A 27,125-nucleotide genomic window follows, 5' to 3' on the forward strand; every position below is an offset into this window, starting at 1 on the left:
GCCGAACATGTGCAGTTTGGCGAATGATATTCCGATTATATGCAAATATTACATTACATATTGATGCGAGTGATAATTGAATTCAAATAATAGCCTTGTTATGAAGTGGAGAGCGAATACGGTTTTATTTTTCAGCAATTGAATATACAATGTTTAGTTATGTCTTTAATATGTGTATATTTTAAAAGTGATAAAATATTTTATAAACTCATTCTTACAGTAAAAAAAAAGAAACAATAATATTGGTAAAAATAGAATTTCTTATTTGACAAAGTGAAGTCTGTAAGGATAGATGTAGTATCTCAGTGGTCTGTACTAGGTCCTATCTTTTTTTTACTATATACATTGACTTGTTTCATCATGTTGCTGCTTAACTGCTGAAATATTTGGGGCAAGGTTGACTTGAGTTGTTCTAACTCATCATGTGTCATTTTCAGTAGGACAAGAATTTGTAGCATTGGTATCCCTGTTAATTTTTCCATTGGGCAATTGGATTTTACTCTAGCCTTTGTTTTGACTGTCATATCTTCCCTGTGTGTTTTGGACTGAGATTGAAACCAGTTGTACACCAGGCTCAACTGCTAACAGCTTATACTCTGTTATGTTATGACATGATAAATATGGCATTGAACTCTGAGCGGTGATATGAGCCTGCATGTTTTTTAGCTTCAAAAGAGAGGTTTGAGAGTGATTCTTGGACTGAGATATAAAAATAGCTGTTCCTCAAAGTTTAAACAGCTCGATGTAATTACAGTTCCTGGATGTTAGTTATATCCTGCTTGCAAAACCAGAGTAGGGGATTATCACAGCTTACATAAGAAGTCAACTTTGAAAGTTTGAATATCAATCAGTCAGCAATGGTGTGGTCACTTTCCGTGAGGAACAATAATGTGGGAGTGCTACAAGGGAGAATACTAGGTCCACTATTGTTTCTACTCCTTGTCTCCCTTCCTCAGTGAACCCGAATTACTTTATAACCAAGCTGATGGCTCAGAGTTTTGAATCATGAATCATTCAAATCACTAATTTATAAAAACTCCTCAGGCAAATCAACAAAATTGTTTTTGAAAAGAACTTTTATTTAAACTTGGAGATACTAAGAACTTTATTTAAAGTTGGATACAAGAGTTCTACTACATGTATAAAAAGAGGTGAATAACAATTATTAGATATCTCATTGAAGCAAGATTAGTCAGGAGAGGGAGAAAATGCAGTTTTAATGCTGTATTCATAGTTTCTAAGAATATTGTCTACATGTGTCTGAGAGAAAGTGTAATTATGCACTTTACCTCGATTCGAAGAGATCGGTTTGCATTGCTCTTATGTAGAGATAATTTGTCATAACACAGATATATATTCATGTATTTTAACCGATAATGAAATATGATGCTTTTATGCAATTTTTTGCCTCTAAATAACATTTTTTGATTTGATTTTGTTATAGTTCTTTTTTTTATATAGTTATATATAGTTTTTCTTTTCTTTTGCAAAATACTTTGATTCGTACCTATAGATTTTCTTCCATTTTTAATGTATCAACTTCAGTATTTATGTATGAATATGATTCGCCTTCAACTTGATGCTGAAATTTTCACTTTGTGATGGTAGCCCTTATACAGGTTTGTTCCTAAAGGTAACTCTAATTCAAAATTTCCTGTAAAAACTTATACAAGTTCAACTGTTGGAAGAGAAGAAAAATCAAAGATGTCTGTCGTGACATCGGGTCTGATGATTAATTGGAACCTAGCGTGTCATCTGACTATTAACTCATTTCGTAACATTGTTTTAAAAAAAAGTTTCGTCTTAATGTATCTATTTATAAAATGAGTTTATATTAAACTGAAATGGCGTGGGTGTAGTGGGAGAAGCCAGATATTTTAGTTTGCCCCAAACGTCGCTGTGGAACGAAGTGAATCTAAAATTCTTTACAACAGGTCTCTTCAATGGAGTAAACTTTATTTTGTTTAATTATTTAAATAGGTAAATATATTTGAAAAAAAAAATTTTCTTAAGAAAGAGGGGATATATTGTCTTGGAAGTGTAAAAATGATTTGTTTTTTACAAAAATTGAAATATGTGAATGATTTAATTCAAGAGCTATCAATTACAACTAATCGCGTGAGATTTAGCTTTTGATTGATCAGTGTTTAGAGTGTTTTGTCACTAATATCTGACAAGGTTTCAAAAGTCGGTCGAAAATTTCAATTAAATGATAAATAAATAATTAAATAGGATTTCAATTGTCTGCAAATAAGTTATGGAAAAGTTAAAATATGCGTATTGTCTTTATGATAGACAATTTTGGCCAGGGAAGGGTTTTCAAGATATGTTAGGCATTTTCTAAAGTTCACAGATTTTTTTCCCATTTTTTATTACTCAAATTTGACAAGGAATTAGAAGATTTTGTAAGCTTTATGAATTTTTTGCTTCTCAGGTATTCTTGTGTGACGTAGAACTGAATTTTCTTGGAATAGCTATACAGTTTGATATATCATAAAAATAATATATATTATTAAAAAAATTTAATTTTCACTTTTTGAGTTTTTCAAAGTTTCTCCTATTTTTAGTTTATTTGACTTAGAGATGATCAATGGTTGATTAAAACGTACCCTCGAAAAAAATTTGGCCAAGTAGAAAAGTTTATCTTTTTCTGCCTTTATATTAATGAACACGATTTTTTAAAAACATAATTAAAATATTAATAAACTAGAAAAAGAAGTAGAAAAATAAATTTTTTCTTATGTTGAAGCAATAATTATTAAGATGTCTTTGTTTTATTATAGTTTACTATAAAATGTTTTTGAAAAAGTTTCCTCTTTCAAGCATGTTTTTTTCTTAATCGATTTATTTTGTGATGAAGTCCAAATTTTGACACGTGCGACTACTCTATCTTTGTGAAAAGACGTCATCCCGATTTTTCCCATTTCCTTAAATTTGCGACGTTAATTTTGGCTGGAAGGAAGATCTATACGATATCTTGGAACACATGTGCAACGTGATATTTTTACAATTACGCAAATGTCTTGTTTTAGATTTGCTGCTGTCTAAAATTATGAAGTTTTTTTGTGAAACGCACGCTTTGAACCTAATCGGATTTAGATTACTTTTATATATTTTTGGATCCTCCTGAATTGACAAGAATCAAAAATTTAAAACGTCTTATCGTTTTGGAAAATAATCCCCACCTTTTTACCTGGTCATTTATACACGAATGATCCAAATCTTTGGGGATTTGTGAATATTAAATTTGGCTGTCATCCGGATTTTAGTCTCTGACTAACCCAAACCTTGGTCCGAATGTCGAATATGTTTGCCAAAAATTCACCCTCCCAGATGTAAAATAAATGGGTTACGACTGCAAGTACTCGTCGTACATCACGTATTGTCGTTAACATTTTTGTTTTCAAATTTAATCTTAAGGTTTGAATGTCAAAAATATAACTGATAATTAAATTACTGAATGGTTTGTCGAGTCCTCTTTGGTTCAAGTGAAATTTACTTTTGATATGATGACATCGTTCGATTATATTAAAATACTCATTTGGTTTGCATTAGGACAAAAGAAACTTTGTCATTTTGTTGGCAATAATGATGATCGTAAGAGTAAGTCTATTAAAATTGCGGGGTGGTCTTACAAGGATCTATATTGGGCTCTGTCCTGTTTAGCATTTACGTAAATAGTCTGTCGTCTAGATTCAACCCGTAGTCTTCTTAGGGCTTCGTAATTATTGAAAATTACCAATTTATACCATAAAATTTATTCTTGTATTAAAGACTTATTTTCTGTTTAGGCCTTCAGAAAACCCCCCCAAAATTGTCGTGTTAAATGATTTTTATCACAAAGAAATTAGGGTTGGAATGTATGTCGCACATTCTACCAACTTCTTTCTTTTTAACAATGTCAGCAGAGTCTTAGGTGCTTTTGGTGTCTTAGAGGATGATGGCCAGAAAGGGCTTGAAATGAAAGGTGTCCGACTTGGAGGTTGGGATGAGGGACCAGGAATTTACGGAGGCATGTGATTTCTGGCGGTTTTGAGAACAAATCTGAAGGTCTCGGTGAGTCGTTAAGTTGAATAGGAAGTATAAAGTTTGTGCAATGGTTCAAAGGATTGGAATATCGGGAAGGGTTTGGTATTAAAGGTGTTCGACTTGGAGGTTGGGATGATGGTCCAGAAGTTTACGGAGGCATGTGATTTCTGGCGGTTTTGAGAACAAATCTGAAGGTCTCGGTGAGTAGTTAAATTGTATACGCAGTATGAATTTTGTGCAATAATTCGAATGATTTTGGAATATCGGGAAGGGTTTGGTATGAAAGGTTTTCGACTTGGAGGTTGGGATGAGGGTCCAGGGCTTTTATGCAGTCGTCTGTATCAACTTCTTGCAGTTTCGAGGAAAATTGAAATTTGGAAGGCTTGATGGTAAGGTTGGATAGGAAGTAGGGAGCTCGGACAACGGTTCGGAGGATTTTGGACTGGAGCGACTGGATTCTTTGGTAGTTGGAACGTTTGGTTGAACCTCACACTTTAATTCCGTCCATATTGGTTGCAGTAATGATGTGTTTGTCTTTTACAGAGAGTTTCGACCTGTCGAGTAGTATTTTCAGTCGAGTGTTGAGTTTAAGTCTTTGTCGATGTAAAGTTCCAGTTAGAGGACGGCATTGATTGATGAGAGAGGAACAGAATTGTAGAATGGAGGAGATGTGTAAGTTATTTCCTGGAATTTGCTTTGTCGTGTCTGATCCTCCATTTCATGAACCGTTCTTCCAAACAGGACTGATAGTAGGTTTTTGAAGGCCATTGGTTCTGGGTTTGCTAAAAGGGTAGCGATATCGTCTGCATATGTGAGTTTATTAGGATTGATAGGAATGTCTGAAGTGTACACTAAGAATGGGACAAGGCAACATTCTCTTCAGCTTGATAGAGGAGAAGGATGTTCCTCGCTAGGAATGCCAACGTAGAGTGGAGGCTATTTGCTGGGATTTGATTGCGATGTGTCTGATCCTCCGTTTCTTGAACCTCCAAACAGTACAAATATTCCTGGAGGTTTGTAAGGGCTTTGGGAAGGATGACACCTTGGCCACCCGCTTCAGCATAGTAGATGAAGGAGGATGCGCTTGTGTTGCCAGAGAAAAGCCGGTTGTCACAAGATCGAAGACTTGCCTAGCCTCTGCGAGCGATGGAATGATACAGGAACTTTGAAAGAAGGTTGTAGGAGTTTTAGGAGTTTTACAAGAATTGTGCCACGTAATGGCAGCAAACCGATAGGGCGTAAGCAGATACTGATTGTTCGTAGGATGAAAATTGCAAGGTGAATACATCAAAGCAATATGCAATGACGATCACAGACTCAAACCAAAGGACTTGAACCCATAAATTTATATATATATATATTTTTTTTTTGTAAAACGCACCTATAGGATATTCTAAGCTAAGGTTTACAGCATGGAGTGTAATTTTTTCATCACAATTATCTACTAATCCATAATACTAGCATGTAAATGGTATCAATCAAGTGCGAGTACTTGTACCAGTTCTTCCTTTCTAATTTTTCTAATTTGCAAGGATAATTTAAAACTAAAAAAAAATAAAGTAAATAAAATTGAAGATGGAAAGCTTTCACTAGGACCATCTTTGTATTCTTGAGAAAACATATTTAACCAAGCATTATTATTCGCCACTAAAAAGTAGATGTCGACATTTGGAATTGTGTAAAAATTTATATTTAGACGTCCTTATCCCAGTTATAAGGCGATTCGATGAAAATATGAACGGGGCCGCGGATTGAACCAAAGTTTCAGATTTTTCTTACTTGTCTACTTTGCATCGTCACTTTTGTCCGTCCTGATCCGTCCACTTATTAAAAATCTGCCTTGGTTTACTTATGGTATGATGATTTAAAAATAACGTTCGTCCTTGGCACTCTTTATCTACAAGACTACACATTTTACGCTACATTAGCTCTACGCCTAATATTGTTTACGACTCTAATTACTGTTAGAATTTATCGTTTGGTAATGGTATGTTTTTTCGTTAATAATGACATCTATTAAGGCTAGAGGTCTTAGCAGGTTATAGTTAAAACTTTTCTATCTCATTTTGCTGGTTATTAGATCAAATTGCGGAAAGGACCTTTATCCAATATGCAAAAGTATGGTCGAATGGTCAGAGGATCGGACCAGAAGAAAAGCTACTATCTTTCAAGAACTTGGTCGATGAATGGCCCTCGGAAGATCTGTATCGTAGATGAGGCCATGCGAGGTTGACATGTGGATACTCACTTTTATGGCCAAATCGCACGCATGTAGAGGTTGGTCGATGTATACTAATAAATTGAAGTAATTCCTTGGCTCAGTAGAGTGCGTGTAGGAATTCCACCAAATATTAGTGTACTTGAGGGAGTTTTGGGTCCCCTGTTGCGATTTTTGAAAGAAAAGCTTCTAATCACCTTCAGTGTTGGAAAATTAAAACGAAGGACCAGCGATCCAATGACCTTAACGATAAAAACCCAGGGTGAATCCATCAAAGGCACCGCAAACAAAGATAACGCCAACACACGGGCCTAACCCAACACGATCTTAGAAAAGTGACTTAACAAACACGACACAGCCACCTACACTGAAGGTGAACGGGACTGGCAAACCAACACAGCGAGGATCGTTAACGACAAAGTAGAGAAAGGTTGGCCGATATATCCCATTTTATCAAAGGTTATCCTTCCTTGGCTCCAAATAGAGAGCGTGTAAGAATACCATCTGATATGATAATTGTGAGAGAATAAGTTTAATGAGAATTGTAGTCTGTGCAGTGAGGAACCTATAATTCGGTCGTTACCTCGTCTATCTATCTTCGATGTGTTGTTGTGCCTGACGCGTTTCGGCTTCAGCAGTCTTCAGGTTGATAAATTCAACTGTAGTGCCGTCCATCATAAATACTTAAACGATAAAAATCTGCACTGTCGATAGGTGGCCCATGGAAGCTCTGATTAATAAAAAAAGGGACATCCTCACCCGATTAAGGATAGGCCATGGGAAGTTGACGTACGGACACTTTTGGGCCAAAGCATGCAGAGAAATGTTGCTCGAGGTGACCCACCTAATTGAAGGATGTCATTTCTTCGCTCCATATAGAGAGCGTGTAGGAATGCCAACCGGCCTGATAGTTTTGCTTGAACACGACAGCGAGTATTTGGGTCCCCTTTCCGATCTTCATAGGTAACAAGACTGTTTTATTGTATATACTTGATAGATAGTCCATTTTGTGTTAATTTTGTGTTTATTTGGATTGCATTTATTAGCGTGAGCATAGTGTGTTAGGTACGATGGTGGAATATTCTGTAGCCAATCGACCGTCAATTAGATTAGTTATGCAGTATGTGTAAAGGTTTGTTTGATGTGACCCCACTTATTGTGGTATATCATTCCTTGCGTCTATATAAAGAGCGTGTAGGAATGCCACCCGATATGATGTGCTTGAGTTGTTCCCATTTTTTGGAGATCTAGAAAAAGATATCTCATATTGTATATATTGAAATTGTATTTATCAGCGTGAGTGGGTAGCTGCAGAAAATGCAGATTCATTTTCTTATTTTAAGTTTTATTCTGTCTTTCTTTTTTCAATTTTTAGTTCATATTTGTAACATCTTGTGCTTTATTACCAAAAGCAAGAACCTGTTGACCCATCTAAATGATTGATAAAATTATGATGAAACTATTTTTTAACTAAAAGGAAGACTTGCGCACTTTTATTACGTTCTGATGTATTTCTCCAGGGAAGATTTACGCTTGTCTGTTTCCTTATTTTTAAACGAACTGGCTACAGCTGAAAGAATTCAGTCGGATAAACGGACGAAAGAGGTAAACTTGCAATGGGAACAAACATACTGAAATAGACAGATGGTCGGAAGGATGTGCTGGGTAAACAGAAACCGAGAAGGGCTAAAATTTATTGTTTTACGACACAAAGATTTCTATCAAGGATTTATTTTCGTTTTGTGAACCAGGTTTATGACCAAAGTGAGTCCGTTGCCATGTCAGCAAATACCACGGTGGTTTTAACCAATTAACTAGACGGTAACTAATGAACTACAAAATTGCTTTAACGACCTACACTCCACACAAATAATAACTGAAAACTTCTTCCTCCTGCGTCAAATCTAATGAAAAGACCCAATATCTGGCACTGCATTTCTCGACAGTTCTGACTCCGCATAATGACATACAAAACCAACAACATACAGAACACATAACTGACAAACGCGAGGTGCCATCACCTCTCTTACCTTCTCCCTAGAGTATTCAATCCAAAGCCAAGCAGATCATTCACAGTCTACTAAAAATTAAAAGTCCTGGATACAACTTCATCATTTTGAAAATCCTTCTTTCAACTTCCCAGAAAGATAATAGGTTTTTTCTGGATGGATTTCCTTATTTTCTTTTGTGAAGTACAGAATTCTTCTCAGGGGTATGATTTCATTGGTACCATTACTCAAAAATGTCTTTCCTAGGTACCATAGCCTTTTTCCTAGTTATTAGTGCGTAGCTAGCAGTATTAACAGTAGGATATGTCCTATAGTCGCTTTTTTTAGACATAATCAACATAGGACCCATTTTATTTAAGTAGTTTACTGGAGCATGTGTTTGATAGTTTTAATTCCTTTCTGTTGAGTAGGATTTTCTCTTTCTATCTCCTTTTGTTTGCCTCTTGCTGGTTTAGCTCCCAGGATGTGTTCTTTTGCTACAAAAAATTCAAATTTTTAATGCTATAGTTTATTGTAGAAAATGAATTTGGGCCCGTTTGTTTCGAGGCTCATTTTTTTTTAGCAAGTCTTCCGTCTCGTTGCATGCTGCAATGCATGTGCTTTAGAAAATGTTAAAAGAGATTACACTGACAACAAATCCTCATAATTACCTACAACCAAGAAGCTATTAAAGCTTTTGCATGTAAAAGATCAAGATTCAAAAATAGTCATTGAATGCATCGAAAATCTGGGGAAACGCAACCTGATGTCTTGGGTGCCAGGACGCAAAGAAATTTTGGGAAATGAAAGAGCAGGCCAGAGAAGGTCTGCAAGACCCTGACCCTATACTTGGGATGACAAAAATACATACAGAATCCTCCATCTCAGAATGGACAAAAGACAAAAGGAAAAGTGAACAAACTGTAGAGGTGCCAGACACAGCAAACGTATGATAAAACGACCCTGACCAATATCATTGGTACAGTTAGACAGAGCTTCACCCAAAAGAATGGTAGGACTACGTCACCATTGGCTGATTATGCAATGATGAGGAAGAAACAGCCTCTTCCAATGCGAAGCAACCGCTCAATAGAGACATTGCCTGACCTTATACGTCTTAAGAGAAGGATCGAGTCGATTGCAGTGAACTAAGGAATTAGGAAAAGTACAATAAGCCAGAAGAATGCTCGGGGAACATAAAACCCCCATTCTCTCTTCATCATCATCAGCCTTGTCCCTGAGATTCCCTCACTACTTGGGACTTTATCGTTACGTTCTGTTGATCCTAGTTTTTAAGGGCATTTAGGCAGTTTCGGACGAGTTTTGTGCTGATTACGTGGTCTTGTAGAGCTCTCAGGTAATAGGATGCCAAAAAGTTCATCAAAGGATTGGAACTAACAACAACTGCTAAACCTAGGGAAGGTTCGGACTAGAATAATAATAGGACTGCAGACTACGCAGGCTCGGAGCAGCAGAAACAAGCCGGTTCAGATGCCAGAAAGAAGAATCAACAGCAGATCATGCCCTCTATTCGTGTGAAGGCTGCAGGCAGATTCCTATCCTGAGCCTCGATGATACACACATGAGTCCTTGATTCAAATCTGATAAAAAGCCAGCTTAACTAAGGGTCAATACTGGTCGCGGTGCGTAATGGTATAAAGAGATTCATTTTAACCTTAACCTTACTCTGCACGAGTACTACGCACCATCTGCTTCCCCATTCTTTTTACGCTTCCTACTGTTAGTATGATGTCTCAATCTCGCAAACTCATCTCCACATGACGTCTACAGACCAAGCTTACTAATCCTTGGAAAAGTCCTAAAACAGCTTGGCTTAGTTAGGTTCTAAAAAGAAATAACAACAGGAACAAATATCATTTCCAAACATCAGTTCGGTCCTGAAGTACATGTTACCTCCCTAGAGCTGAAGCAGTACGGGTCCTGGAAATAGGTCAAGCTTTTGACACGCACCAACTGATGTGTAAGTTAAAGGGCATCTAGTCCGCTTAAGTCGCATCCGATCAGGAGTCCCACAGGTGACACCCAAGTAAGAACCACGATGAATATCTCGAACTTTACATAGACAAAGGACTGACATGGCCACTGTCGCTATTCAACAAGAAAAAATATTCTTATCCCCACTTTCCTCTATATGTTATCTATATAATATCACGTCCTACCACATGAATTCCTGAGAGCAACCGTTACCGCTCCCATATGCTTTCAACCTCAATACACACGACAAACCTCGAAAAAAAGTCACTTATCAGCTGCACGTTTTTAAGAAAATAAACAGTGATAGTAATAAATGTCCAACGTGCCTGTGTGGTCCTATTTACCGATTTTATCTTACTTCCACGGCAGAACTATAAATAAAGTATTACACTGAGGGTATATAAAAATAAATTCACGTTGCACATCAGCTTCGCAGTTAATGGCTGAGAGTTCATTAATACGTTTAAGAACTATTTTTAGTTTCCCTTTTAAAGACTGGAAATAGGCGTCTGGCTTACTTTTTCCTGTCAAATCTTTTATTTTTATTCAATTGAAGATGAAACGTTGCAAGGATAGTACTAGTTCCACCAAGTAACTTCTAACTTGACGATTATATTGAATTGTAAGTATGGATCCTGTGTTAATTTGAGACAGTGTCATTTGGGAATGAACACGTGACGGGGAATTGCTTCTACTGGAGATCCATCAGCGGTTGGTTAGGATTTTAAGATTTGGTAATAAGGAGTGGGTAGAAACTGTTTTACTTTGAAGAGAACTCCCGGGTGTCAAAAGCTTGCAACATGTCTAAGAATGTACCCGAGCGGTACTCTCTGTTCTCTAGAGAAGGGAAATAATGTCAATAACCCTGAAATATTGCTGTATCGTGGAATGACGAGGACGGTAACTGAATTGGCTTTAAAAATCACATGTAAATGTAGGATGGGTATTGGGCTTTTTAAAAGTAGTCTATCAACACTGGACATTACTGGTAGAAAGATATGTGGTTGGGAGGTTTGTGGGGTTTAGATATGATAGGTATGATTATGAAATAGTTTCAAAGTAGCGAAAAGTGAGAGGTTCCTTGGATTGAAGTGGAAATGATAAAAAACTATGGCCCTCTGCGGGAGGTTTCCGTGTATATGGGAGTTGTAATGTGCATATAGGACTTTACTTCAGATGGCTTGAAAGATTTAAAAGGGGGATAAGGAAGACGTGGGATGTAAAGGTTCTGTCTTACTAGCTGTTCATGTTGTGTATTGTTTATATCAGGCTGAGGAGTAAAGGTGTGTTCAAAAACGGGGTTGCAAAAGGGTATGTCAGCCCCCTTAGGTAATTTGATAGGGGAATCAACTGTGTGGTGTTTTAATACCTATCTCGTAGAGAACCAAAAAAAAATGTTTTCTTGTTTCAGAAGGAAAGATGCCGATAGTAAGGCCAAACGCGGACACCGGAGAGAAAAGGACAACATTCCGCCCACCCTGGGTGAAGGACGTGCCGCCTTCGCTTCCTGCTCCTCCACCAGCTTGGGTCGGAAAACAACAGGTTTCTTTCACAAGTACCTTAAATCTAGTACTTTTCAATTTTATTAGTTCTTTGTTCAATAAAAGAAGTATAATTTATTCGTTGCTGTTCGGCATAAAAAAATAGATAATAAAAAAGGGGTTAAGCTTATATCAACTGTTTTTAGATTGCTCATCGTTTAGATTTTTTCGTCAAATTAACTCTTTTTAATTTCAAATTAACCTTTTTTTAAATTTCAAATGAGCCCTTTTCAATTAGAAATTAATTATTTTTAAGGTCAAATTAACTGTTCTTATCTTCAGATCAACTATTTTTAATTTCAAATGAGCTATTTTCAATTTTAAATTAATGTTTTTTTTAATTAACCTTTTTTAATTTGAAATTAACTGTTTTGAAATTAGACCTTTTTAATTAGAAATTAACTAATTTTAACTTAAAATTACTCATTTTTAATTTAAAATGAGTCCTTTTTTTAAAACACCAAAAAACGCTAGTAGATGATATGAAATGTAAGCACGTAAAATAAAAGTCCTGCATTTAGAAAAAAGGAATATAAAATAATTGGGCTTTGAAAATAATGAAAATTAATTACAATTAAAGTTAAACATTAAATGTAAATTAAATTATTCTTTCTTTTCATTTGTGATGTTTTTAATAAAAACATTGAATTGACCTCTTAAAAACTATATGAAAATTAGTCTAAAATAAAAATACAACATTCTTCTTTTAATTTGAGATACATATATTTATATATTTCAGGTTGTTTATGAAACCGTTATAAATTTATATATATATTTATATATAAATAGCTAATTTTACATCAGTTTTAATTATAATTTTAATTAATCTTCATGTGGTATTTTATATAAGAGCCCAATTATTAATATTTTTTAAAATAAAAAATTTCTCAAATATACAGCGATTTTACTTTACATGTTTACATTTCATAACATCTTCTAATTCGTTTTTCAATGCTTTAAAGAAATTAAAATTAAAAATTATTTCGAAATTTAAAAAATGGTTAATTTGATTTTAAAAAGTGTTTTGTCGGGAAAAAGTTATATATTTTTAAAATTCCTTAAATACACAGATATTTCACTGTATATGAAATTGGAAAAAATGTTCCTTTGAAATTAAAAAAGTTAATTGAAAGTTAAAAAGCGCTATTTGACGGGAAAAAGCTGTTTATTTTTAAAATACCACAAATACATAGTAATTTTACTTTACCATCTTATATTTCATACCATTCTCCTAAATTTTTTTAATTCTTTGAAGAATGGGCTAATTTGAAAGTAAAGTTAAGTTAATTAGAAGTTAAAAAGTGTTAATATGACGGAAAAAGGCTATATATTTTAAAAATATCACAAATACATAGGAATTTTACTTACATTTCAGACCATCTCCTAAATTTTTTTAATTCTTTGAAGAATGGGCTAATTTGAAAGTAAAATTAAGTTAATTAGAAGTTAAAAAGTGTTAATATGACGGAAAAAGGCTATATATTTTAAAAATATCACAAATACATAGGAATTTTACTTACATTTCAGACCATCTCCTAAGTTGTTTCTAATGTTTTAAAGAAAGGGTTAATTTGCAATTAAAACAGGTAAATTTGAAGTTAAAACGATTAATTTGGTGAGAGAATATTGTTAATTAGACGGAAAAAACTCACCATGTTGTCGAGTATTGCCGTTTGTTTAATATTTGAGATTGCGAACATCCGACGTGACCAAAAAGTGGTGCAAGACGTTTCACCACAAGTTCTGATTATTGGTAATTTGTAACTTGAAACTCGCATACTGTGCAAAATTTATTTAGACCACTTTGCCGATTTAAATGAAACAAAATTGATAAATAATATTCTACGTCTTATTGTATTGGAAAATGTCCAATGCTTTTTCAACTTGGATAGTGTTGGCAGAAGGAGTGCTCTAGTGGTTCTTTATAACTGAACAAATGGCGTAAAAGGAATAAAACAAATAATAAAAAAAGGAATAAATCATTAAAGTCGTTAATTAATTAATTAAATGCCTCTACAAATTACACTGACAGGCAACAAATTCCACCCAATTGATTTTGTTTTTCATTTTCTCGATAAAAGAGAATTCTGCCCTTAATTTGTCTCACTGTTTAATCAATTAGAGGTAAACGCACTTAAACCTTAATCCAAAACAAAATAAAGGATTTTTCAATGTTAACTTTTTACGAAATTTAAAATGTTTATTCAGTCTCATATGAATTCTGAAGCAATAACTGTTTAGTTTTCATCTTTGTTTTCTTAATTTCAATTTTTAAACTTAAAAAGGCCACTTAATGCTGAGGATGTTGCGCGTGGTGTGGCACTTATTGATGACCTTCTATCAGGCATGCGGTTATTGCCATCGGAGTTCCCTACGAAACTCTGCCAGATGCCGGTAAAAGTTTTCCGGAAATTCGGTCCTATCATAAAAGGCCCGGTTCTGGAAGCCCTAGAGTAGCAGAACCATGGGATGACCGTTTTTTGACGTTGAGAATTTTTCGAAACCGGCACCTTATTGTTCACGCGATTCATCAGCTCCAGGAAGTTCGAGGTGTCCAAATTTCTTAACGCACTGCTTGAAGAAGATTAAATCAATATGGACTGATAGCTTTTAGCCCCGTAAGAGGACCAGAATTGACCAGAACATACAGAGTTGCACGGTTCCCCTTTGCTCCAGAACATAGCCATTGGTCTTTGGAGATTGGTCTGCTGTACTTTTTACAGATGAGTGTAGATTTACTCTACGATCTCCAGATGGGCGTGACAGTGTGGAGAAGGCGAAATGAAAGGTGCGAAGCCTGTAATTTTTCCCAGAGCCAACCTTTTCGATGTAGCTCAGTGATGATGTGACAGAGTTGGTTGTTGTTCGTGTAGGGTCTTTGACGACCACTCGCTATGTGGATGAAATTTTGGAATATCATGCGTTGCCCATCGTCGATGAAATCAGCGACAATCCTATTCTAATGCACGATAATGCCCGTCCATATGTGGGTCCCATAGTACAAACGTACCTCCAAAAGCATAACATCAGGGTCTTAGCCTGGCCAACCCGTTCCTCAGATTTGAACCCCATCAAATATTTATGCGATAACCTCAAGAGGTGAATAAGATCACGTCCATCACTTCCTGATACTCTCCACGATCTTGAAAGGACTCTTCGTGAAGAATGGGCTAACCTCCAGCAAAGAGTCATTTCCAGACTGGTAGAAAGTATGCCGAGGCGACTTCGATATGTAATTAAGACAAGAGGAGGAAATACGCGATATTGAAACGTTAATTAAACATTTAAAACAAAATTAAAACAAATTTCATCTGTCCGTCCTAAGCAATATACATTTTTTAAACTTTTTTAGGCAGATTTAATTATTAAACGTTAAAAAACCTGAAACTTTGATTAATATATAAAAATATATACAAATCAAGTTATATTACAAGTGGGTGGAATTTTTTGCCTGTCAGCGTATTACACTAACCTGATCCTCATTACGAAGCACAGCATACATATCATAGATCTGGCGATATATCTGAACGTTCTTCCTTTACAAAATGAACCACTCTCCGTGTCTTTTTCTGAGGGTTTACTGGCAAAATGTGAGAAAATCTCTCGAAATGAAAATAAATTGTATAACTCGGTCGAGTGTTGAATAGGGATGCAAGGCCAATGTGTACACATGTGCCTTGACCCTAAAAATCGCCCTCGTTTCGACGGGGTGTTATAAATCCTTCCGAGAATAGAAAACTTTTAACAAGTTTTTCTTTTTATAATCGAAAGATAGACTGTAAAAAAAATACCCCGCCTGGTACGGCGGCCGGACAATCTTGTTTATTACCCGGGTTCATCCACATCAGCACGGCAGCCGAAGGAGGCCCCAAAAAACACCCAGAATTATAAATAAACATTGCGCCACTGATGTGCTATTATGACTGTTTCACACCAAAATCACTTCTCAGTTCGGCTTTCCCTTTCGGCCGATGAGGACTTCGGTGAGTTTTTCCGTTTTCCGCAGATGACGGTGAATTAGGCTTTAAGTCCGGTGAAGTATGACCTCGTGAGATGTGCAGTGATTATTCGTAAACGACAGGTGATCGTATTTAAACGGTGATTCGGTTAAGATCGATTTTACTTTCGGAAAAGTCCGAGAGAAGTGAAGATTTGGCCTCCGACATCAGTTCTTTATTTATGAAAGAAGCTTTTTAGATAAGGCAAGATCCTATACTTTTTTTTATATATAAGACATTTTTTAAATCTAACACGCCCGAAAAGTCTTTAATGGCGAATAATAATGACAAATGTAGCAAACGTGAATGGCAGTACTAGCTCAAAATTGGACCCATCATCATCAACAGTTAGTGGATCTTGGCTTACTCCAGTTCTCCCGATCCATTATAGCCATTCTCTCCAGTTCCTCACATTTAGCAAATTTTTGGCATCTTCCTTAATGCCGTCCAGCCAGTGTAGCTTTGAACCCCCTATTGAACGAGTACCGTGTAAATTTTCATTTCGATATCTTTTTAGGATCTCATCATCCCTCATGCTTGCTTCATTGCCAGCCCATTAGTAGTGATAAAAGGTCTAGTTAGACTAGTTTTAGCTCCCTGCACTCTGACATGACGTCACAAGGGCCAGTAGCACCCGTACTCAGATCAAATCATCAGCTATGCTGTAGCCCTTTGAACAAGTTTAAGAATGTCGTCGAAGAAGCTCATGGAACTTACTAGTAACATACGTGCCTGTACTGACCTTATATCACTACTAGCTTTTTCCAATTCTGCCTGTCCGCACTTGGTAGCTGACTTTCGCAAGCTCAAATTTTCCTTTCACATATTAAGAGGTTCTCGTCTGCTTTGGAACTTGTCCAAGTATCCATAGGCAAGTACATTCCTTAAAATTTTATAAAACCTCAAATTTCGGCATTCTTGTCAGGTGCCTGCTTCTCATTTGCTTAATAACTGCAAAAGGTTTTGCAGAGGTTTCTTCGATTCCAATTGTTCCTTTATACCTTGGCTAGAGTCCTTTTGGTTTTCAAGGGGTTCACTACTAGTCCAAATCTTCTTGCCGCTACTTCCTGAAGAATGCTTCTTCTACCACGGCTTTGAATCTAACTATAATCGGCATAACCGATAACCTGAAGAAATCAATTAAATAGTTGGTTTAGACGCATGAATCTTTCTTTAGGATCAGAATGAATAGTAGAGGTGCTAATCCGTCTCCTTGTCTTACTGTCCTTTCTGTCCAGAAGCCCTCAGATTACTTGTACGCGGACATTACATTTCATATTAACTGTAGTTAGTCTAATCAGCCTAATTGACGTTGTGTTTTTTTCTTATCATAAACTATCTATGAGTAATTGGACATACTAACTTTTTTTTAAAGGAACATTTGAACTTGATAAATCCGTACATGGAAATAGAGGCTACCATTTGAAAATAAAAAGTTATACTTTTCTACTTTTTAAGACTTGAAAAAACCTGTAAGTATTGTTATGTTTAAAAGTACCATGATAAAAAAAAAACTGTTAAAATTTTTTTCTTGACTAGTTTTTGAAAAACCATGGGAGACATTAATAAGTTGAAACCCTATATAATTGTAGTTTTATAATAAGTGTAGAGGGTGATGGAGGAATATCGAGTACTACACCACCCTAATACAATGAATGGTATGTAAATAGGAGAGAATGTGTTTAGGAATGAATGAGAGTGAATAGGTTTGGTTCTAGGATGCGTTGGGTGCTGAAATGACTTAGCTGTTGACAGCACCCTGAGCCCATCCTCGGGGGTTGGACGGATAAGACCAAATTAACTGACTGCCAACACCCAGGGTGGGTGATTCTTGAGGCCTCCGGTTCATTGTAAAGTACAAAGCTGGAATTGCCGGTGAACTGCGAGAAGTAGGCTCAACTCTGTACATGCACGTCCAGATATGAGTTGATATAAATCAGTAATCAGTAACGCTTTTTTCATCCGATTTAATTTTCGATTTGAGTTTATATAAATCAGTACATCTATGAACAGCTGTGTATGTTGAGGCAAAATACGGGTTCATGCTTCATCATTTTGGCTTAGAAGTACTGGATTACCTCCTAAAACGAGGAGAGCCAGAAGAAAGAGAAGGCCGAGAATCAGAAGAGTGCTGTTGAAAAGGATTTAAGGGCGATGGAAGTTAAGTGGAGACTTGCTTGCTATGCAATTTGGATTCGACTCGTGCACCTGCAGTGTACTGCAAAACTCGAACGACTTGCGGGTTTCTGGTTGGTATCCCATGGAGCCGTCGAACATAACATTTGTACAGGAGATAGAAAAGCATCCTGAATTGTATAGTTACACCCTCCTACTGACGTCAGAAAGGACACATCTGCGAAGGTGTGGAATGAGGATTTTATGAGTTGTACGAATTATTAAGCCTTCTGTATGTTTAATGATGATATTAGAACCTTCTGAATGTACAAAAAAACAAAAAAGGAAATAAAGATAACACTTAATATACGTACATTTACATACATATACAGGGTGTATCAACTTTTACAGTCTACCCACTAAACGATTAACTTTAGTAAAAAATAATCTTATACTAACCCCAAGTTAATTTTTGGCTAGGAATCATGTTGTGGTAACAATTTAACATAACTTTCTCATCTAGCTAGGAAATGACACTAACTTTCTTATTTTAATCTTTATGTAAGGTATTGGTTGAAATAAAAAAGCCAGTATCACGAGCAGGATTCGAACCCATGACCTTCGGCTAAATACGCCGCTGCTCTTCCACCACTTGAACTATCGTGACTTCGATCCACTCGGACACCAACTTCCCACCTCAACCTCTTTCGAATTTTCCCTCCTTTTTTCCATTTTTCAAATGTCGTGTAATCAGGATTCGATTCTCGGCGACAAATGAAATGGCCACGGAGAGCTTTAGTGAAGATATAATTCGTTTTACTTATTAAAACCATTATATTTCGTGGTCCGATTGACCAAATAACTTCTTTCAATTAATTAATCTTTTTATGTAAGGTTTTGGTTGAAATCAAAAAGCCAGTGTCACGAACGGGATTCGAACCCATGACCTTCGGCTAAATACGCCGCTGCTCTACCACTTGAGGTGGGAAGTTGGTGTCCGAGTGAATCGAAGTCACGCTAGCTCAAGTGGTTAGAGCAGCGGCGTATTTAGCCGAAGGCCGTGGGTTCGAATCCTGCTTGTGACTGGCTTTTTTATTTCAACCAAAACCTTACATAAAAAGATTAATTAATTGAAAGAAGTTATTTGGTCAATCGGACCACGAAATATAATAGATTTGTTATTTTAAATGAGAATCCCATATTTTTATTGTACAATTCGATTCTAGAGCCTATTTTATGCCACTTTTACTGAAATGAAAATTTTGACCATTTCTGAGGTACGCCCGAGTTTTTTTCTTTTGCAACCAAAAAATATATTCTTACTTGTTTTGACCTAGTTATGGTATTATCTTTCGTTTTGTTTTAGCATTCTTATCTAATTGTAAATATTGATTTAAAAATATCAATATTTCGATGTTCTGTTACGTCTGTTAAATTTCGAATATCAATACCTCTCTTATTGTAATTTTTGTTTTTATTTTCTTAAAGTTAATCCACTAGAAATTATATTTTGGATTCTATCGCACAATAATGTATACCTGAGTATTCATTTCATGTGTCCTTTCCAACAAAAATGGATACAAGCGCCGAGAAGAGAGATATGCTTGTTGCTTTTGTTGATGCTAAAAATACCCTCCCTGTTCTCGTGGAGAGAATTCCGTTATACACCAGGCAAAGGATGTAGTTCCAGCAAGTCGGTTGCCCCGCTCATAACAGTCGCGTCGTTACCAATTTACCGGAACATGAACCATACAGGGAGATGGATTGGCACACAAGGTCCTACTTCGTGGCCTCCAAGGTCGCCAGATTTGACGCCCTTGGATTATTTTCTTTTGGGGGCATTGAAGAATCGAATATACGACAGTCCATCTCCAGTATTCACTGTCCAAGAATTGGAACCACGGATTCTTGCGGCTTGCAGAGAAACCCACCCAGAAATAATAGAAAAGACCACAAACGAAGAATTCCTGAAACGAACAAACTCAGAAATGGTCGATCCTATCAAAATTTTCCTTTCGGTAAAAATGGCATAAAATAAGCTCTAGAATTGAATTATACAATAATATAATAATAAAAGTATGGGGTCTCATTTAAAATAACAAAGTTAGTGTCATTTCCCAGCTAGGTGAGAATGTTATGTTAAATCTGTTACCACCACGCGATTCCTAGCCAAAATTAACTTGGGGTAGTATATTTTTTTACTAAAGCTGATCGTTTTCGAAATAAACGGGGAAGGTCATCTTGTTGTTAAGCCCCCTTACACCTACGATCAAATTGCAAACGTACGTTGTACAACAGGCTGTTGTGCAAACAAGGTCCCATACACTATACGCATTTTATTTGCAAATTCCAGTTGCTTTTGTCTTGTTTTAATGGTAATGGCGTCACGCAACGCAGCCTGTTTAGCTATAATAATTTCTACTGCGTCGGACGTTGGTGTTAAGAAAAGAAAAAGGAAGCAAAGAGTCTGGATGAAAGAGTGGTTGAAGAAAAGATCTGTTTTTGAGGGTTTAAAGTTTGAAACAGCGATTGCTGCTCAAACACTTGGAAAGATTGTCATGGAGAGAACACAACTGAACTAAAAATTAACACTAATGAAACGTTTTAATAAAGTAATACCATATTATATATTTATTAAAATTGTGGGTCAGAGAATAGGTCAGATACTACAGAATATTGTACTGGTGTTCTTTATTGTAGTTACCTGTCCTGGGGTTGGGGGATATGAGAATGATTGGCTATTATTTGAATGTGATGATGCATAGTAGGAAGAAGTTGTAGAGGACGGACGTGAAGATAATTAATTTATAGTATTTTATTATTTTTATGTTATTTTATAACAAACTGAATTTCTGTGACAGCTGCGCAACGCCTCTCGTCGTGCAATTAATTAATTTCAGTTGTATATGAGGGGCTTTATAAAAAGAATGCTTCTAAAGCGTATTCCGGCGGGTTTAGTAAAAATGGCATAAAATAAGCTCTAGAATTGAATTGTACAATAAAAACATGAGCTTCTCATTTAAAATAACTAAGTTAGTGTCATTTCCTAGTTAAGCTAGATGCTAGATTAAGCTAGATGAGAAAGTTATGTTAAATCTGTTACCGCCAGGCAATTCCTATCCAAAATTAACTTGGGGTTTGTATGAGACTATTTCTTGCTAATGTTAATCGTTCCCGAATTAAATGGGTGGACTAGAGAAGTTGATACACCCTGTATACATAATATACTCAGATAATAAAGCCTTTACTAGCTAGGTACATTACGTTGTAGCCACTTAAAAAAAATAAAAATAAAAAATAAAAACAGTAGTTAAATTTAATTTAAAACAGACAAACAACAAAAATTTTAATTTAATTTAAAATTGAGCCGTTTAAAAACAGCAATTCCATAGCCAAGGCACCTGATGCCATTGGAATCATAAAATAATGCTATAAATATTCTCTGTAAGCATTTGCGGTTGTTTAAGCACATATTTTTGCTCGGGGTGGTGGCGTGAAATCACTCGGATAAGCGTAAGCAGTACCAGTGATATGGTCCCACATTTATGGAGTCTGTTTTTTAATAACGTAGTCGTGAAGTACATAAACTGCTCAAATTTTATCATTGATCTTATTCAGGTCTCGGCATCGTATCGGATTATTGAGTATTTGGATTTTTCTGCTAACATAACAAAAGTGCATTTAATTTTTTTTCCGCAGCATAATCTGTAATTCATTAGTAGGATGTCCTCCTCATCACTTGAACTACTCATTATACCACCTTTAAAAAGCCGTTTATGTGGTGAGAACCCTCCTGGTAAGATATGAGAAGGCTGAACAAAAATCGACCTCACGTTTAGGTCGAGCCGAGTTTGCATTGCAGTCGCATTGAATTCAAGTTGGGTCGACCGAAAGGAACTTCCTAACTTCGCTACACTTTGTCACATACTACCAGGAAGTTAGGAATTTCCTCATTTATAAATTGAACGTAGATTCTACTTTTAAAAAATATGATTCTATTATCACTTCATTTTCTAAAAAGATCTTCGAACTTCCCGTGCGCACAGTTCTTTTTTTAATTAAGTAATTTAAGTGATTTCTGTCGGCTCGCATGCAAAATTTGGTGATAAACGAGCACGTAATCCTTTTGAAATCTTGGCAAACTAATATTTGGCACAAGAAAATATTCTACATCCATGGTGAACGGTGTATTTCAAAGGATATTTCGATTTATTTTTAATAAAGGCACATATCCAATTTATGAAAGGATTATTTTCAACGGTATAAGAAGTTGTGCATTTCCTTGTTATATTTTAAGAACTTAATCGTTTAAAAGGAGCATACTTGCGTTTATAAATTGACCTTAATGTACTTCTCAAGTTTGGAGAAAACGAAGAAATCAATGTTCCTAGGTAAAATCCTTGAGAAACTCCTCCTTAAATGCCTTCATCCTGCACCAAAATCCTCAACCATCATTGGTTTTTTCGGTTTTCACAGCAGTGCCATCCTGCACCAAAATCCCCGACCATAATTGGTTTTTTCGGTTTTCACGCCAGTGTCATCCTGCACCAATTCCCCAACCATCATTCGTTTATTCGGTTTTCACACGAGTGTCATCCTGCACCAATTCCCCAATCATCATTCGTTTTTTCTGTTTTCACAGCAGTGTCATCCTGCACCATTTCCCCAACCATCATTGGTTTTTTTCTGTTTTCACACCAGTGTCATCCTGCACCAAAATCCCCAACCATCATTGGTTTTTTTGGTTTTCACATCAGTGTCATCCTGCACCATTCCCCAACCATCATCGGTTTTTTTTGGTTTTCACACCAGTTGTACAATAATTTTTTCTGTTAGGAACCAGTGAAGTCTGTGATCATACCTAATCGGCCAAAATTACCTGACGTCAGGAATATAAAAGTCAGTTTTGATGGTGAATCAAAGGAAGCTCAGGGTCCACCACCGAACAAATCCATGCCCAACAATTTTAAGCCAGGGCCTGAAACGTTGAGAGGAGAAACGGGGAAAAGCCCTAACAAGGAAATTAAACCTCAAATTTCAACTGTACCACCCAAAGGACCATCCAAAGAAGTCAGGATTAGTACAGAATTGATGAGCAAACAACCATCTCAAGACATTGCCCCAAAACAAGACAAAAACCAGGAACAGGCCCGAAACAGAGAAGAAACCCAAAAGAAGGAACCATTCGGTGAAGTTAAATTGAAGAAAAGGATTGAAGAGCCTAGAAAAGAAGAGCCGAAACCTCCACCAGTCATGGCTACACCACCATCCACAGCTATGATGCCACCACCTCCTCCACCACCGTGCTTACCGCCAGCTCCCCCACCACCACCACCAACTGCACCTCCAGGTTAGTACAGTACCAATTGTTAATAATTTAACAAATTAAAATATTATAAATTTCATCAGAATTTACAAAAAAGCCTATGACGGTTGAGAAAGCAGCAAAAATAGAAGCACTCAAAAGTAGACCGAGAAGGCGTCCTGACTGGACTGATATGATGAAGGAAGTAGAAGCAGGAATTAAGCTGAAAAAAGTGAAGTGCAATGACAGGAGTGCACCAGTATTACCAAAAGCAAAAGCTAAGGGACAGGTAAATTAATTTTTAAATTATTTAGAAATTCAATATATAATTTTGTACTTAGTACTAGAAAGTGTATTGCCAGCTTTCAATAACAGTAGACATTAACATAATTTTGATTTTACTTTAAATTTTTATTCTGTACATTAAATCTGAAATTTTCAACACCAAAAGTTTTTATTAACTATTTTAAAAAATGTATATTCAATATATAACTTATTTTGCAGTGTGAAAATTTATTTGACGTTATAATTCATGTAGCAAGTTTCCTGTTTTTTTTTGCAAATCGCTAAATTTTTTAAAAATTTAGATTACAACATTACAAGCATAAATATTTAAACTTTCTTAATATGGTTGGTTTAATTTTTTTCCAGTTTGTGTATGACTCAGAAAAACAAAATGCACACAATCAACTTCTCAAAGAAATTCAGCACGGAGTTCATTTGAAAAAAGTCAAAACAAATGACAGAAGTAAACCGATATTACAAGGTTAGTGCTGAATATGTCTTATTTAAAAATAAAATAAGACTAAATATTTTATTTCTATTGACAGGCTTAAGAAAATTTAGAAGGCAAATGACTATTGAAGAGCAAATTCAAAAGTCAGCATCTGTCGCTGATGTAATTGCAGTTGCTTCCGAACCTGATGAATTGGATGATATTGATAAAGTCCGAGATGATCTACAGTCGACAAAACAAATGTTAGCTCTTGAACTGAGGAACAAAGAAGCTTTGGAAAGGGAAAATAAAAGGCTCATGGCAAGACTGTTGAACCTTGAGGTCGAACTTGAGAAAGAAAAATTAGCCAGGAAAATCCAGGCCGAAGGGGAATCCACCGTACCAGTCCGAACTAGTGACGATGAAACTGTAAACATTTCTGTTTTTGCTTACTCATCACAAATACTTGACTATCTTAATTTTAGCTCATCGCACAATTAAAACAAGAAGCAGCAGAATCGGCCAAGATTACAAAAGAAATGGAAGAAAAGTACCATAAGACAGCGGAAGAATTGGATTACACACGCGCAAAATTGGAGAGCGCTTGGCTTAGGAATACTCAACTTGAAATGGAACTTAAGTCAAAGGGTTCATATAACAAACCTCCTCTTGTTAAACAGCCATCGTCGAAAAAGCTCGCACATTCAGCTTCGACTGTCAAGCAAGACAAGTTTCCGCAACCGAACGATGAAAGTGAATCTGAAGGCTCGGAAACAGAAACCGATGGTAAATAAATACAATTTTTCATTCACAAATTTATAAATTGATCTTTAATTTAATCCTATTTAAAAATTTGTTTGTCCTAACAATGACATGTTCAATATGTTCTTGTATTTTTTTTTTAAATTTACAATCTACTATTAAAATTAATTTAAGTGTATATACATAATTATTTTAAGCAATTTTGATCATACCAAAGCAATTTCAACTCTTGTCATGTCTTGCAAAATCATCTTTTTACCAAAAAAGTAATTTAAACAATTTTTTTCTTACCAAGCATCATATCTTGAACCGGCACTGAGTCCATCTATACTTGTGTTTCGGTTTTGCTCGAGTAACATCAAAACCTGTTGATAGTCAATGGGATAGTCAAATAGTGTAAACACACCCAGTGCCAGTTCAACATGTTCACCGACCTGCAGACCAATTTTACTATTCAAATATACTGATTACAATTTTTAAGCAATTCTAAGAATTTATCAAGTAAAAACACCTACCGCGCAAAACACTTTTTCACGATGTTATTTTCAAATAGAAGACAGTAAATTTATATCTTATCTAGGTGAATACGAAGACGAGGAAGTAATCGACACCACTAATGCAGCAGAAAAATCTGCTCTACGAGAACAGCGTGAACTTAAACTCCTAGTTAACAAACTGAAAACTTTCAAGGAGAAACGAATAGCAGCAATCAAGGAGAAAAAGAATTTGAAAAATAATTTGTCCAAATTGCAGTCTATTTTAAAAGAAGAAAGGAAAAAATACAGACTACTGCAGAAAGAAGTAGATAAAATGGCTTCTCTAATGAAAGATGTGGAGGACGACGAAGACAAAGAAGAAGAGGAGGAAGATGACGATGACGACGATGAAGATGAGGTATTATGTTTATAAACATCTTCAAAAAACATAAACCGATAATTGTCACTGTCAAGGCTTTATCTCTTGGAAAGAAATAGTTGGAAATATAGAAAAATAAATAAATAAATAAAACTTCAAATGTTTAACACTAAGAATTTGAATAATTCAACTATACTTCAAGTCAAGCAATAAAGACTTTCTATTTTATGGCAGGTGTAATTCAGGAATGTAAAATTATAATGTAATAATTTTCAGGAGACGGAAACTGAAAGTGAGTCAGACGAAGACGATAGAACAGAAAGTGAGGGTGATTTGCCAGAAGATGCTGCAATGGAGGATAAAGTCGCTAACTTAAACAGAAGGATAAAGAACCATGAAATGTTACTACAAAGAGCCAAAAAAGGAAATTATCTGTTAAAAGCGAATATCGATCGAAGACAAGACGATTTGAATAGACAAAAGGAAATGTCTTTAGGTCTTCAAGAAGATTTGAATGCCGTTTTATCAGAGTTAGGTTAATAATTGCTGAAATATCTGCTTCCCATAAATTATGCTTAACCCTATTAAGGGTAATCCTTCGCTTGGTGTACAGGGATACTGCTATAAATTAATTTTTAGTTACTGCTGCTCAAATGCACAAATGTAAAATAGTCTAATGATGGATAGGGTGTACGGTCTAGTCAATATAAGCAAGGGAGACATTAGTCATTTTTCATCGACCTTGTGCAAATATAATCAATCTATACATAAATTAACATGGTTATATTATTTTTAATTAATAATTTAGCTTAATAAGAATGCAAGCAAAATTTGCTCAGAGGAAAGCAGTTTTATATACTAATATTGTTTGTTACAAACGTTGTTCATTGCCATTCAATTTTAAACTGAAATATTTTTGTAATTTTTGTACACAACTTACCTTTAGAATCAGATAACTTATGCGACAAATTAGTAAAGATTAAATCAATTATTAAATTATCTTTCTATAGGGTGACAATAATGACTGTGGAGTATTAAATGTTTTACAGACTTAATGAATGTTGTAAATTTTTTGTACTTATTTTATTAGCTTTATTACCTTACCTGGATTATGTTATAATATCGATGTGAACATTAATCTTACCATTGTGTTGAGTATTTTAAAAAATATTACTTCTAAATTTTAATATTTGAAGTCTTGTTTAAAAATTCAACATGTTTATTTATTTTTAAATAAATTCAATTGCAATTTCAATAAATATTTTAGTAATATATTTGCAAGCATTTAACTCTGATTTATTGTATGAAACCATTTTTCTATTAATTATCCTTCTTCCTAATAAATTGAAGTACATACTTTAACTTTAAGTGGTGAATTTTGTCTTTGTACGCTAAGCAGGAATTACAAAGAAAATATCAATATATTTGAGGGATTAAGGGACGAGTAGGTTTCAAATCTATTATCGTTTAAGGCAATATGGCAGGTTCTCAGGATGGTAAAGACTCGGGCTGTAGTATAAGAATGACCAAAAGCTTCAAGTGAAAATTTTGGATGTGAGATTGGATCACCTCAGCCAAAAGAAATGTTGAAGTACTTGTAGATA

General features: G+C 35.4%; 1 protein-coding gene across 3 annotated transcripts; it reads left to right on the plus strand.

Annotated features, from left to right (window-relative positions):
• The first annotated feature begins 1,873 nt into the window (after nt 1-1,873).
• On the plus strand, nt 1,874-26,287 carry LOC106661150 (DNA ligase 1-like). 3 transcript variants are annotated; one of them, XM_014384374.2, is made up of 9 exons: nt 1,874-1,980; nt 11,642-11,772; nt 22,721-23,234; nt 23,294-23,478; nt 23,841-23,955; nt 24,020-24,333; nt 24,390-24,690; nt 25,247-25,560; nt 25,798-26,287. In XM_014384374.2, the coding sequence occupies exons 2-9, from the start codon at nt 11,650-11,652 to the stop codon at nt 26,059-26,061; spliced, it is 2,130 nt and encodes a 709-aa protein (XP_014239860.1). In that variant the 5' UTR covers nt 1,874-1,980; nt 11,642-11,649; the 3' UTR covers nt 26,062-26,287. The 3 variants fall into 3 exon arrangements, with proteins under 3 accessions (XP_014239860.1, XP_024086011.1, XP_014239861.1); XM_024230243.1 differs by lacking the exon at nt 1,874-1,980 and adding an exon at nt 10,834-10,852; XM_014384375.2 differs by lacking the exons at nt 1,874-1,980; nt 11,642-11,772 and adding an exon at nt 15,746-15,973.
• Nucleotides 26,288-27,125: the final 838 nt, after the last annotated feature.

This window comes from Cimex lectularius, unplaced genomic scaffold, assembly GCF_000648675.2.
Source record: "Cimex lectularius strain Harlan isolate CLEC.00 unplaced genomic scaffold, Clec_2.1 scaffold60, whole genome shotgun sequence".
NCBI classification, from domain to species: domain Eukaryota; kingdom Metazoa; phylum Arthropoda; class Insecta; order Hemiptera; family Cimicidae; genus Cimex; species Cimex lectularius.